Here is a 14,351-nt window from a genome sequence, read left to right on the forward strand (position 1 = left end):
TCCTCCCAGCTCATGCAGCAGCAGAGACAGCTCAGGTTTCTATTTCTCCTCTTCTGAAGCTGATAAAGGGCTGGAAGAGGAGGAGCTGGTGCCAGTTTCTGCTACCTGAAGCCAGAGGCAGCAGGACCTGGGGAGACACGTGGCTCAGCTGGTCTTGATGTATGGGATTAAAGCACTTCCAGGCCCTCTCTGACAGCATCCAAAGCTAATGGCCTTTCTCCTTTCATTCCCTTTTGCTCTGGTGCCTGGATGTCTTGGCAGGACGTGTTCTTCCAGCCTGGGCTGGCAGCCACCCTCCCTCCACAGCTCCTGCCCTGCCTGAGCTACACCAGAGCCCTTGGCAGCTGCTTGTCCAAAGTGTTTTCCTTTCCCTCCTCCCTGCAGATACACAGTTCCTGAGCTGAGCTGGTGCTGGTGGCAGTTCAGGGCTTGTGCAGGCCTTTCACAGGCTGTGTCCATCTGCACAGCCCCAGCACCCGTGACCCAAGCAGCACAGCCCAGGGTATGGTACTCATTTCTTTTTATTCCTCTTTTTATCCCTTTTCTCAGCACCTGCACAAGGCTGCAGTGAAACATTCCCCAGTGAAGGAGCCTTTCTCAACACTTGTCCCTTGCAGGACACTGAGCTCTGTTGGCTTGTCCAGCCTTTGACAGCATGGATGAATTCCATACCAATGGAAAACCACTTTATTTCTGTGAAAGTGCAGGTGAGGAATGTGCTGTAGAAAGGGCACAGCTGGGACAGCTGCACAATTTGGGTTTCACTGGAGATTTCCCTTTTTTTAAAGCACAGGTTCCTGCTCTCTGCTTGTCTTTTCCTCCAGGCTCTCTGGTGCTGCATGGAGTCCTCTCAGACTGCTCTGATAAAACCAAGGCAGAGAGAAGCAAATAAGAGAGAGGCAGGCCAAGTCAGCTGCTGATGTAACTCCCTTGAAGCAAAGGGTTCAATATCTGAAATTTAATCTGGCTTGGGCCCTTGCTCATGCTGTAAACATGCTCAGGAGCAGAAGTGCCAGAACAGTGCCTTGTGCTGGCACCCTGCAAGCACAGAACACCTGAGCATTCCTGTTCTAATGCTGTTCCGTGTGCCCGTGGATGGTCCCTGCAGGCTTAGCCACTGACATTTATTTTCTTTTTCTCTAGGACTTGGTTCAGCCACCAAAGCCAGAGTTGGCTGCCTTCCACCCCTGGAAGTGCCCAGGGCCAGGTTAGACAGGGCTTGGAGCAACCTGGGATAGTGGAAGGTGTCCCAGAAGGTGGAACTGGATGGGCTTTAAGGTCCCTTCCAACCCAAACCATTCTGTGATTCCAGCAGCTGCAGAGGGGCTGCAGACAGGTTTTGTTGGGTGCAGGGGACAGGGTGCTCAGGACAAGGGAGCAGCCCAAGACACAGGACCTGCTGCCTTCCACCCCCTTTGGGAGGCGTGGTGGGACTCACAGAGTTAAAAACAAAGCACCCAGCAGTGCCAGCTCTAGCTCTGGGATGTGTGTGTGTGTGTGTGAGTGAGTGCTCTGTGCTGCAGCAGGGCAGTGTGAGAGAAGGGCTTGGGGTGCAGGGCAGCTCCCCAGGCTGCCAGCACTGCCCCTGCTCCTGCCTGGGTGCAGACAGTGACTCACATTCACACTTTGCCCCAAAACCATCCTAATTCTCACTTGTCTGTGTTTTCTGTGGCTGTCAGCAGCGGGTTCCACCTGACCCTGCTGAGATGAGCTCATTCAGCACACGGGGCTGGTGCTCTTGCTTGGGGTCTGCATCCTGTTGGGCCTCTGAACTCCACCCAAAAGCCTCCCTGCAAAGCAGGGGTGTGTGTCTGTGAGGAGCAGAGAAGAGCCTGGCTGCTCTGGGTGGATCTGCTCATCTCAAAAGCTTTTCCTTACTTGACTGCTTTGTGTGCACAGCAACACATCACTTGCTTAAGTGGCCAAAGCACAGCACAGGCACTGGCTGGTCAGGTGTTGCAATTAGGGGAATTAGTGCAATGACTCTGCTGAGGAGCAGATGGGGGGCTCAGCCTGGAGGAAAGGAAACTCAGGAGGGCCCTTCTTACTCTATAACTCCTTGGAAGGAGGGTGCAGCCAGGTGAGTTCAGTCTCTTCTCTCAGGTGACAAGAGGAAATGACCTCAAGCTGTGCCATGGGGGGTTTAGATTGGATATTGGGAAAAATTTCTTCACCCAAAGGTTTGTCCAGCCCTGGCACAGCTGCCCAGGGCAGTGGTGGAGTCCTGACCCTGGAGGGGTTTAAAAGCCATGTGGATGTGGCACTAACAAGAATTTGGGGAGGCAGGGTGGGGTGATGGAGCTGTCAGGGCCAGGAGGGTTGGTGTGAGCTCACAGGCTGCAGCCACAGGGCCCTTCTCCATCTCCATTCCCAGTGCAGACTGGGGGGGGCACATTTCTCACTGGGAATTTCCAGAGGGCAGGACACAGCCAGCAGACTCGTGGAATAACAAGAACTGTCCAGCTCAGCTGTTGGCTGCACAACACAGTCCAGGGCTAAAAATAGGAGGATGTCTGACCCCAAAGTGAAGGATTTTCACTTGAAACCCAGCCTGGCGCCCGCCCAGGGTGACATCATCCAGAGGGGAAGTTGGAATAGCTTCCAAACTTGTTGCTTTCCATGGAGAAGTGCTAAATGCATGTGTCAGCAGATAATCAAGCAGCACATTCGCTGTGGCCATGAATCAGGGGAGAGAGGGAAGGGGGAAGGAAGGACCTGAAGGATTGGAGCTGCACATTGGAAAGGAGTTTTGAGAGTTGTCTGTATAACTCAAGGATAGATGATAAAGTCCCATTCAGGCTGAGTCTGTCCTGTGAAGATGACATTTTTCTTTCCTTTGAAGTGTGCTAAAAGTTACTGTGTTGCTCTCAAGGTTCTGGCTGTGAAACCACCCAGTGTTATCTGGTGATATTGGCCACAGCTGAGCATGATTTGGATTTGCAGGTGCATGGATAGTGCTAGAGGTAGCCATGGAAGCATCTGAGATGGCCAGGTACTGACTGACTCCCTTGGTTTCTGCTCTCTGATATTTGAAGCAGCTTTTCCCAGGCTAACCTTCAGGGATTTGATCCAAATCTGTGCTCACATGGCATGGGTGACCTTGCTGGTGTTGTTCTGTGCTTGAACACAGTTCCTCATGTTTCTGTGCTAAGTTGCTTTTTCTTTAGAAGTGACAGTGTGTATAAAACGTGGTGGCGGCTTTCCTCTGAAACTTGATGTCTTTTCCCTCTGGATGCTGCCAAGCAACTCCTGTGCTCATCCTCTAACCAGGACACCTTTCCCTCAGTGCTGACGAGCACATGCTGAAATTTGTAGCTCTTTTCAGATGATGAAAGCCGAGTGTGATACAGGGAGTCTCCTCTGTCTTCCTTCTGCCTTTTAAATTCTCATTATGTATTTATAATGCTGTTACAGCAAGGATGCCTGGAGCACAACTATGGGCACTGTTTGGTCTCTGGGTCCCCAGTGAAGTGAAAAAGCTGCTGTTGTTGTGTAAACACTGTGTCAAGAGCTGATTTCATGTGTGCTGCTGGGCATTTTCACCCAACTCTGATAATGAAAAGAGGAAAGGAGTTTTACCATGTCAGTGTAGACATCTGAGAGGAAACCAATTTATTGTTTAGATACTGAGAATAGGGTTCAGCACACCAGCCCTTCCTTCTTGGGGTTTTGGCACGTTTAGATCATCGCAGCAGTGAAACTGGTTGTGTGCTGGGAGATGACGTGGCTGTGGGTGCAGAGGTGCTTCGTTGGCTGAGCCTGGGGCAGGCAGATGAGAGCCCAGGCAGGGTCAGGACTTTACTTCCATGCCAGCATCAAATGCATGGCCAGTTTTTCCTCAGTTTACCCTTTTTCTGCATGAAAGCCTGAAGCCTGCCTGACCCAGGGACGAACCTCTGCTTGCAGCCAGACTCTGAAACCTCTTAGCTTTTGATCCCTGGCACTCTTTATGAGGTACAGCCCAACTGGAGCGGCTGGGTGAGTGGCAGGGGCCTAAACCTGAGCAGCTGGGATAAATCTGGCACTCCAGGAGTGAATGGCAGCTCCAGCACAGACCCTTCATTCCACTGAGCATTAGTGGAGCTGACAGACGTGAGAGTGAGCACACACTGGACGAGCCAGCTCTCGTTCTTGCAGACGGAGCACTTTTATTTTTCCTTGCTGCTTGAGATGTTCTAGCAAACACTCGACTTCCTTGTCATCCTTAAACTATGTGGAGAGGTGGGGAGTTGCCTTTTACCCAAGCAAATGGACTTCTGCTTTGAAAAGTCCCTTCCTGCAGTTTTTGGCATGACTGATCACTCTGCTCTCAACAGCCCCTGAGCTTTGTGATACAGTAGTTTTGTACAAAGCTGTATTTTTGTGTGCCTAAGCTTTTAGAGTTCTTTGAAAACAAATCCCTAGATGTCTGTCCTGTGGTTTTAAGGGAGAGTTGGAGATGGGCCTTGCCTGGGAGGAGGGAGTGGGTTCTGGGATTGTGAGACAGTGGCCAGAGGTGCTGGCAGATGCACAGCACTGGCCAGCGCTGCTGCACGTAGCACAAGTTGTCAAATCACATTCAGATAAAAATACTGCATATTCAAAGACCATTACAGGGTGAATTGAGCCATATTGTGCATTTACTCTGAGGAGCAGTGCTTGATGAAACACATCCCCTTCCCTGTGCTGAATCCTCATTTCCCCATTGCACACTTGTGGGGGGACTCACAGAGCAACACCTTCCCCTCTGCAGTTGGCTCTGTTTTTCTGCCATGCCTTTCTGGTCGTTAAATACAAGCATTCATGCATTTATTCCTGGAGCAGAGCTTTGCAATCCTTCCCTGTGCACACAGAGAGGCACAGCTTAAAGCTGGCACTGGCTGCAGGGCTGGGTGCTCACGTGCTGGGTTTGAAAGGACTCGAGCATTTTGTGCAAACATATGTTGGAAATGCCACTCGTGACCGCCTCAGGGGCTCAGCCCTGCTGCAGATGGACTCCCAGCTGGCCCTGGGCAGGCACTCAGAAAATCCCAGTGCCCTGAGGAAAGCCTGGGAATCACAGAGGAGCAGTGTGGCAGCGCAGAGGGAGAATCCGCTCCTCTGCGGGGCAGCACTGACCTTTGTCATCACAAAAGCATCTCTGTCTCCCTCCATCAGGCAGCAGAGCTTCAGGCAGAGGTGCTGGAATCATCTGGGGGCTCCCAGAGGCTCTGCTGAGGTGGCTCTTCCCCATGTCCTGGCTCCTGGGAGAGGAGTGAGAGGACAGGTTTTGGCTGAGGATGTGGAGGCCGGCTCCTGTTCATACAAAGTGACTACAAAGACCTCAGTGGAAAGGGGAAAAAAACCCAAAAAACCCTGTCTGCATTTCAATCAGCCTAATTAAAGTGGCTTATTGCAAGGGCTGGCAGGCCCAAAGTGATTTGTGCAATTAATGCCTTTTGTGTTTGTCTGGTGGGGTTTTTTCTTACCTCACTCATTTATGGGACCATCACTATGTGTGATCTGTGGTTTTAAGGTTAGAAATAAGGGGCTGGATCCTTAGCTGCTCCAAGGAGTGGAGTAAACAGTGAGAGCTCTGCTGATTGACACCTGTGCTGCTCTGGATGCCTGGAAATAGCTTAGCAAGTGTAAAAGGGGGGAAAAAAAAGAGGTTTCTCCATCCATCTGGAACAAATTGCATCCATCAGGGGAAGGAGAGGCATTTGTGAGAGTGAACGCTTCATTTATCAGTGTATGAGCTATTGAAAAGCCTGGATGTAGCTGGGATAATTATAACCCAGATTAGTCTTCTTGGAATGGAAAAGTAACGACAATCCTAATTTTACCAAATCCTCTGAAATTAATTGCCTATTTGTTTAACACCCCAGACTCCTTCCTACAGCAGGGGACCCAGTAGATTTATGGAGGTGCAGTTTGGTAATCTGAATACTGGGGAGTTCATCTGCGTGGGCTCCTCTGGTTATTTTCACTGCCACCACTTGGAGGCCGTGGGAATTGGGGATGCAGATGGGAGCACAGGGGAGGCACAGGCCAAACATCAGCTGGAGCCACTGCAAACATTCTCCTTGCACTGGGCTCTGCAGGTGAGGAGGACCTGGCCAGCTTCAGCTGTGGGTGGGAAGGGAGGTTCCATGTTAGGAAGGGAACAAAGCTCCTTCCTTCCTCCCTTCAGGACCTGCCCATTTTTCTTTCCTGAATATTTGTTTGGTTTTTTTTTTCCTGCATGTTTCCCCCATCCCTGGAAAGGCCAGGCTGAATGAGGTTTGGAGCAAGCTGGTCTAGTGGAAGATGTCCCTGCTGGTGTCTGGGATTGGAACTGGATGGTTTTTAAGGTCCTTTCCAGTCCAAACCATTCCATGATTCTCTGTTGGGAGAGGCAAGATGTATTCAGAAATTCCCCATGCAGGGAAGGTCAGAGTATCCAATATTTGGAGAGCTGACTGCAGTTACTCTGTGCCAAGCCAAGCACAAGAAGGAAAATCCCTTTGGGATAAAAGAGGCTTTTTTAAGAACAGAGGTCATCCAGAATCTGTGAAAAGGTAGGTAAAGGAGCAGAGCTCTGGACCTGGAAGCTTCATTTGGTGCCATCATTTAATAAGAGAGGAAAATGCCTGGGCTGGGTTTTAATACTTGTTTCTGGTCTTTTTTGTAGTAAGTTCATCACTTTTAGGCCTATCTGCATTTGTGGCTTTATGAGCTGTGCTGCCTTTTGGCTGAATATTTACTCTTTTCATACCATGAAAGTCAATGTCTTTCCAGTGCAGCAGGAGCTGAAACACAGAGTCTTGATTTCCTATTCAGATCTAAAGCATTTAGGATTTTAGAGTTCTTGCAAGCACTCACAAAACCCCAAACAACAAACCCTGAAAGATTAAAATAATTGTCCAAAAGACAGAAGGAAAATTTACTTTCCCTCCTTCTGAGTCAGGGGGTTTAGTCCACTTTAAGGGGTTTGGTAGCACTTAAGGCCTTCATGCTTCCAGACACAAGCCAAATTCTCCCTAATAACATTCAAAATGCCTTTTTCTTTCAGGGCACAAATTCTAATGTAAAATCTCTCACTTTTTCCTGAACCCCTGTCAGAAACTGGCCACTGTTGAAGGTGGAGTGCACAGTTAGCTCGGGCTGCCTGTCTGAGCTGGCCTGGAGGCTTTTTCCTGCTGCACCTTCCATGGGAGCACACAGAGGGATTGCTGTGTTGTCACTGGGAAGGCCACCAGTTCAGATGGGATAGGGACACAGGAAGGGTTGGGATGTGTCTGGGGGGGTACCAGGAGGCTTCAGTGTCCTCGCTGCCAAAGCAGTGTCTTCACAGTCCTGTGCTCCCAGCTCCTGCATCCCTTTCTGCAGGCATCCAAGTCCTGAAAAGCTTGGGGGAGCTGTTGGATGGTGTGGGGCTGCTGGTTTATGAGGAAACATCAGTGCTTTGTCACCTGGAAGTTACAAAACAGTTGGCTTGAGCGAGGCAAAGGAAGGAATCTTTGCATGTGCTTGGGAAAACGGTGGGGCAGCAGCAAGAAATGAACCTCCCTTTGTCCAGAGCAGAGCAAGTCCCCTCAGTGCCAGCTCTGCTCCATGTTTAACCCTCCTGTTGGCAGATTGCTGGTCCTGGGAGCCAACAGCAGCTCCAAGGGTTAGGAAATCAAAGTGACTTCCTGAGGTCTTTTCATCTCACGGGTTTCTTGCAGCAGCCTTGGCAAAAATGGTGCCAGTGAGGGATGTGGCAGGGCTGTGGCTCGTGCTGCCAGCTGTGCAGCAGCTGTGCAGCAGGGAGTATTGCCATCTGTGTGTGGCAGCCTTGCCAGGCTGGAGAGATGAGCAGGTCTGGTCCCTCCCTGGAGCCAGTCCTCTCCATCACTCCTGACAAAAACATCTTGCACCTCCCAAATCTTCCTGTTCTTTTTATTACTTTTAAAGCATCACACCCCACAGTCACAAGAGGCAGGGGTCTTCCTGAAATCCTGACCTGGGATTGTTTTCAGCTGCAAAATGCTGTGGCAATATTCATGCTGTGTGTTGGGAGAGGATTTTCATGCCGTGAAAACGTGAGGTGTCTTAGAAGTTGCTCTTGGGAGGTTTTGGGAAGTGCATTACAGGAGATGTTAAATAGGGTGGTTGAGGAGGTGGGATGGAGTAACTCCTTCACCTTCCATCAGTGCCTTGGACCCTCTGTTCCAGCTGCAGTGAGCATCATTCAGCTCCAAAGTGCTGCACCCTCCTCCCACACTCTTGTGTGGCCATTCCCAGGGCTTTGTCCCTGCCAAAGCACAGCCTGTCACCAGGAGGAAAGGCCAATTAAAAGGAAATAGTGGAGTTTGCCATATAAACATTTAAACCTTACGTAGGCTGAATAATAATGCACAGTGTAGTTCCATACAGACAGATGCGTCCTGGATGGGAAGGAGCCACTGGATCTGATGGGAATGGATAAACAGCTTTGCAGCTCCCAGTTTCTGCAGGTCAGGTCCCTGGTGTTGTCCCAGTGACTGTCCCTGCCTGGCTGCAGGTGGCTCAGGGAGGGGATTTTGTCCCTGCCTGGCTGCAGGTGGCTCAGGGAGGGGATTTTGTGAGCAGCCCAAATCCTGGTTGTTGAGGGATCTTGATGGAATTCTGTCCCAGCCCCAGCATGGGCTGTTCCTGCTGGCTTCAGGGAGGGTCTGCAGAGGCACATCACCAGTGCCAGCAGCTCCAGCTGCCTCCTGACACTGCCTGCCTGCTCTTAGACTTCTAGACACACAATTCACAGAATCACCAGGTTGGAAGAGACCTTCAAGATCATCGAATCCAACCCAGCCCCAACACCTCACCTCAACCCTGGCACCCAGTGCCACATCCAGGCTTTGTTAAACACACCCAGGGATGATACCCTGCTCCTGGGAGCAGAAATCATCAGTGTGTGGCTCTGGAAAAAATCAAAACCTTCCCTCAGTGCCCTCTGTGATGCTGGCATTGCGCCCTTCTGCCCTGCTTCCCAGTCCACCTCCTGCCCAGGGTGGCATTGCTGAGGGGCTGATGGCTGAGCTGTTCCCACTCGGTCCCTGTTGGATGGTGTGGGGACCAGGAAAAGCCAGGCTCTTCTCAGAACCCCTCAGGAACAGGCTGTGTTCAGCCTCCTGAGCCACCTGGGGAATGGGAAAGGTGCAGGGAGGTGTTTGGGGGAAGAGCAAACCCAGCCAGTGCTGGTGGGGAGGAATTTGGGGCTGGGATCAGAGCGCTGGCCCTGCTCTGAGCCAATCCCCCCCACACACAGCCAGGTAGGTTTTATCCAAGAGAGCAGCACTCAAGGAAAAACAGACAGAAAAAGCTGTGCTGCTTGCTCCAGCTCATGTGCAGCCGTGTTTTCCAAAGGGAGAATTCCACACTCCTGTAGGAGTGGCTGGAGACAAACCCCATCCCTCAGCCCCCTCACAGAGCATCTCGTCCTGACAGCATAACAAACTCCCTCGTCCCAGGTGGCCATCCTCGGGAAAGGGACTGATTGCCAAGTAAATCCAGGAGCTGCTGCCTTTATAGGAACCTCCTAGAGGATTGACAAGGCAGTAAAACAACAGTTTTCTATAGCAATTGCTCTGTGGGGAATTTGGTCAGATCGCTGCGTTGCAAATGTACAGAACAGCCTGCCTGTAGAAATCCTTGAGAGTGTGATAGGATTTAATCAATCCCATTTGTTTGGATGGAGAGGCAGCCCAGATCTCCGTGGCAGATGCCCAGGAAATGCTGGAGGCAACAAAACCTGTTAAACAGGGATATGTGTGGCCCTGTGAACAGAATATACTGAATTTGCCTTTTTTTGACTCAGTCAGCCTCTCCCTTTATTACACCTTAGGTGTGTCCAGTCTTCACTCATCCTGTCATTTCCCTCATTTTTTTCCCTTCTCCATCTCCTTGCCTCAGACTCCTGTTTTTATTTATTTGTTTCTTCATTTATAAAATGTGCCTTGATTCCCTCTTATGCTTCAGTCTGTGCTGGGAGGCCACAAGAGGCAGTTGGATGTGGTGTTCTGCAGCCCTGCTCACTGTGGGACACAGGATGAAGTGCTGGGGGTCCTGCTGGGTTCCCAGGGGTGCTGTGCTCTGCGATGTCCCTTCAGGAGAATGTGACATGCTGCAGAATGGAGAGGAGGTGAATCTTGTCCTTGGAGTTACACACAAATTCCAAATGTGATCCTAACTAGCTGTGTTGTTTTAAAGGGCTTTTATTTCCAGATAAGTGAGTTTCTCAGGCTTTTTTTCTTCATTCCCTTTGAAAACTCTTGGTTCTGTTGCTTTTCCAAGCTGTGCACAAGTAACAAATAGTGATAAAGAACAACCTATTGGCACGGCAATGCAGGGGCCAGCTGGTTGGACTGTGTATTTATTGGACTGGAGATACTGGCAGCACGGAATTATGAAGATCTGCTGTTTAGGCTTCTCCTCTATCTGGTTTGGCCAGCTGTCCTTTCAAATAACAGGGATGTTTCATGTAGTTACAGCAGAAAAGTTTATTCTTGTGGTTTATCCGAATTTCCCGACCACACGCTGTCTGCCACCACATTTACTTCTTCCCCATGGCAGCCAATTCTTCCCCTCCCTTTGTTTGCTGGATCTTTTCTACAACAAAATGAAAGAGGAGCTTTCCAAAGGCTCAGCACTGTTGTAAAGCCACAGGAGGGCTCAGCACGGGCTGATCCTCCAGGCTGATGGAGGAGCCAGGCCACGTGGCTGTCACTATGTTGTCAAGCTTGTTTTGGGAGCTAGTGTGGGAGAAATGTCCTTTATCCTGAGATTGCTGGGTCTGCCATCCAAGGGGACACTCGTCAGCAATTTCCTATCTGCAAATCATAATTACTGGGGCAGGGAGACAAACAACCCTGGGCCAGTCTTGGTCTTACCTGCTGTGGTTCTTAAAGAAAAGGCACAACCTCCTGTAAATAATCACCCCAGGAAGGGAAATACAGCATTATCTTTCTAAAATAGCTAGGACTCAAAAAGCACCAAAGTGTTGTCTCTTTGTCTTGCAGAGTGTCTGCATAAAGCAAAATCTGGTGATTTTTGTTCTGTTAGAGGGGAAGCAGCACCAGCACGAGTGAGATAAGCAGAGATTTGAACCTTGCTTTTCCTGTCATAAACTGTGAAAGGCACATGGGGGAGGAGGAAGACTTAGGTGGTGCTGTGCAGTGATTTGATGAAGATTGGCCCATCCTCATGGGAAAATCCCAGGGATTTCTGGCACACCATCCAAATCTCTCTTTCTGTCATTTACAGGCAGCAGCCCAGCCTTGTGTGCTTTCAGTCTGGTGCCTGCACTGGGCTCCAGCTGGAAATGGAGGAAGCTCTTCCTCCTTTAAAGAGCTGCTGTGTCCCTCCTCTCCACTCCTAAGAGTGCCATTATCTCCTGCAGATCGAGCCTTACAGCATTCCTTGGGCTCTGCCTCCCTGCCAGTTTTCCCTGGACATCTGTGGGCTCACAGGACCAGCACACCTGGCGTGGAAATCCTCTGAAAACTTCTGCTGCTGCAAGTCCCACTGCACCCCTGGCTCCTGCAGAGCATCACTTTGGCCTGGCAGCCTTTCCAAGCCTGCATCCAGCTTCACATGGGAACAAACCCTAATTTTGTGGTCTCCAGCAGAGCAGCAGGTCCCAAGTCCTGGAGCCACCATTCCAGTAGATGGCATCAAAGACACCTCGTTCCTCTGCTGGATCCAAAGGCTATTTTCCCACTCCCCACAGTCCCATTTCCCAACAACTCTGGAGCAGATATTCCTGTAAGAAAAGCAAGCTCCTCGTGAAAAGTAAGCTGTGCATTGCTTTTCTTTTGCCTCACTGTTAAGTGACATGTCCCATGTCACACATGGTGCCCAGTTCTTCACCCAGCAGTGGGGACTGGGTGCTTTTTGTTTTTTGCTCACCTTTGGCCATTCAGCCACAATCTCACCTGAGAAATGCATTGAAAAATTAATTATAGGCCTTCAGGTGCAGGTTTTGATGTCTGAATTTACTTTATATTCACATGTGTAATATTTGCATATGCAGTGCCCTGCATAGTAAGGAGATTTAATCTTCCTTTTTCTTTATTTATTTATAAACTGTGAAGAGACCTCATAGTTGCTGGAGGTCATTGATCTACCAGACATGAAGAAATCCCTCTTCTTGAGTCCAGCCTGTAGGATTTCCCACAACCAGCAGGTCTAGCACACCGCCAGACTTCAGCTGACACATCACACTGGAAAATCCAATCACTGCCACATCACATCTTTAAAACTTGATCACCGACTCACCATTATTTCTGATCTCTTTGGGAGTATTCCAAAATCAGGCTCCCTACATTAGCAGAAGGAGGTCAGGAGCAGTGAGTGAGTGCAGGAAGAGGGAACATCACTGTAGTTTTTACTTTTAAACGTAGACCCCTGTGACTTTTAAATGTAATGATTGTGACATACCCTGCCCTTGGGAAGTGTATTCCAGCTGTCTCCCAGTGCTTGCATTAGCCAGTAGATTTAGCAGGATTTTATGGATCTATTTTCAATTAAAAGGAAATAGCTGGGATTTCTTCCCCCTGGGTTCATCTTCTGCTCTATTTGTAAGTTCAAAAAGAAAAAAAAATTACCCTTCCTTCTTTACTAGGCCATAGATACCACATACCCTTTGGGCTGTACTCTTCAATCTTCATTTGCTAAAGGTGACTTTGGCTTCTTCAGGCTGGGGCAGGCAGGATTTGGGCTGTTGGGTGAGGTTTGAGGGAGGCAGAGCGTGGCAGGCACACAGCAGTGTCCATGGCTGGAGGTCCTGCAGGAAAAGTCTGTGAAATTGCAGCTGCTTGGTCTGTGCCAGGCAGATTTTTGATCATGTTCTGTGCTCAGAGCAAGACCACTGCAAAAACCTCGTGTGACAGAGAGATGTGACACAGAGCTTTGCTGGAGCTCCAGGAGAAAAGCGAATCTGCACAATGCATTTGTTTGATGGATTAGATCTGAAAATGGGATTAAGCCCTCCTGAGGGCTTTGAGGTGGCAAACACAAGGCTCAGCTGGGCCAGTGGATGCTCCTGTGGCACGGTCCCGTTGCAGTGATGAAAGTGGTGTTGGCACTGGTGGCACCTTTCAGTGGGTGCTGGTGCCTTGGTGCACCCTGGGGCTGCAAGGAGCTGCCAGGCTGATGCCCACCAGGACCAGCTGGGAGCCTCCAGGTGTGCCCTGGCCTCCACCTCAGCTGGGAACAGCATCCTCCAGGATGAGCAGTCCATCAATGCTGCCCTTCAAACATCCCCTCTGCAGGGTGGTGAGGGGGGCAATCATTGCAGATTTAGCACGTGGCTTTTAAGGCACAAACATAGCCCAGAATGCTGGCAAATTTTACAATACCAGCAGCTGAAACCTTCACAGGGTGAAGCTGGACTGTGTTTTCCAGGTGGGATGTGCTGCCCAGGGTCAGGGAAAAGATTTCTACCCAGGAAAAATAATGAAAGCTGCCAGCACTGGTTATCCTGTGCCCTGGGAATGTGTGAGCAGAGCCTGAGGAACAAGTGTTGTAGGGAGAAGGGGGATTAAGGGAATGAAGCTGAAAGAAAACCAGCTCGATGCTCTGCAGGAAGGGATTACAGTGCCTGGGGCCATTCAGGTGTTATCCTGGTAACCAGGGCTGGAAAGCTGGGAAGAGTGAAAGGGGAGGTAGGAGGGACCTCTCCAGGTGACAATTTATAACTTAGAGGTTTATCAGGCACCAGAAGTCTACAAAAAATACAGTATTAGTAATTGTGCTGGGAAGGGACAGGGGGGTGTGCTCTCAGAATGCTGCTGTGCAGTGGTAAGCCCTCTGTCCCAACATATTCCTTCCCACTTGTAGTTTCAGGAAGGTTTACACACTAAAACACCTCACTCAGCACTGGAGGACTTCACTCCAGGGTTCAGTCCACAGCCCTTGGCTCTCACATGCACTCCCAGGAGACAGGGAAAGTTTGGCCTTGCCTGCACTGAGGAATGAAGGAATAAATAATTAATTCTTCCTGCCCTATGCAATTCACCATTTATAACAACAAAATCCTGCATTCTGGTTTTCATAGAGCTGGGGACAGGGAGAGGGGGATCCTCTCCATCCCTGTTGTGGGGAGCCTCGTCCCAGACATGGGGCAAAGTCTGATGAGAAAAGATAAAATCAGCCTGTGCTCTACAAGTTGGAAGTTGTCCAACAGCAGCTCCAATTTGACTTATCCTTGTCTAGTTTCTATGTTGTTTCCAGATCCATCCATATATTTTTTTTAATATATTTATATTTATATATATATATATGTATATATCCTGAGCTCCACAGATTTGGCCACTGCATTTGGGGAAGTCAGGAAAATTCATTCTACTTGTTTCAGTGAAGGCAGCACGTTTCCTGGCTGGAATGCTGGG

At 49.8% G+C, this 14,351-nt stretch overlaps 2 protein-coding genes across 6 annotated transcripts in view; one reads left to right on the plus strand and one right to left on the minus strand.

The window, feature by feature from the left end:
* UROS (uroporphyrinogen III synthase) overlaps positions 1–14,351 on the minus strand; it is a 623,177-nt gene that overhangs the window by 101,397 nt on the left and 507,429 nt on the right. The window lies entirely within an intron of this gene.
* The window catches only part of LHPP (phospholysine phosphohistidine inorganic pyrophosphate phosphatase), a 71,248-nt gene that overhangs the window by 26,690 nt on the left and 30,207 nt on the right, over positions 1–14,351 (plus strand). For 2 of the 5 annotated variants that reach the window (XM_030275546.4, XM_030275547.4), the window contains exon 7: positions 11,360–12,505. In XM_030275546.4, the coding sequence (XP_030131406.4) occupies positions 11,360–11,570 (211 nt within the window). In that variant the 3' untranslated portion in view covers positions 11,571–12,505. 5 annotated transcript variants of the gene reach the window in all.

Source organism: Taeniopygia guttata, chromosome 6 (assembly GCF_048771995.1).
Source record: "Taeniopygia guttata chromosome 6, bTaeGut7.mat, whole genome shotgun sequence".
NCBI lineage: Eukaryota > Metazoa > Chordata > Aves > Passeriformes > Estrildidae > Taeniopygia > Taeniopygia guttata.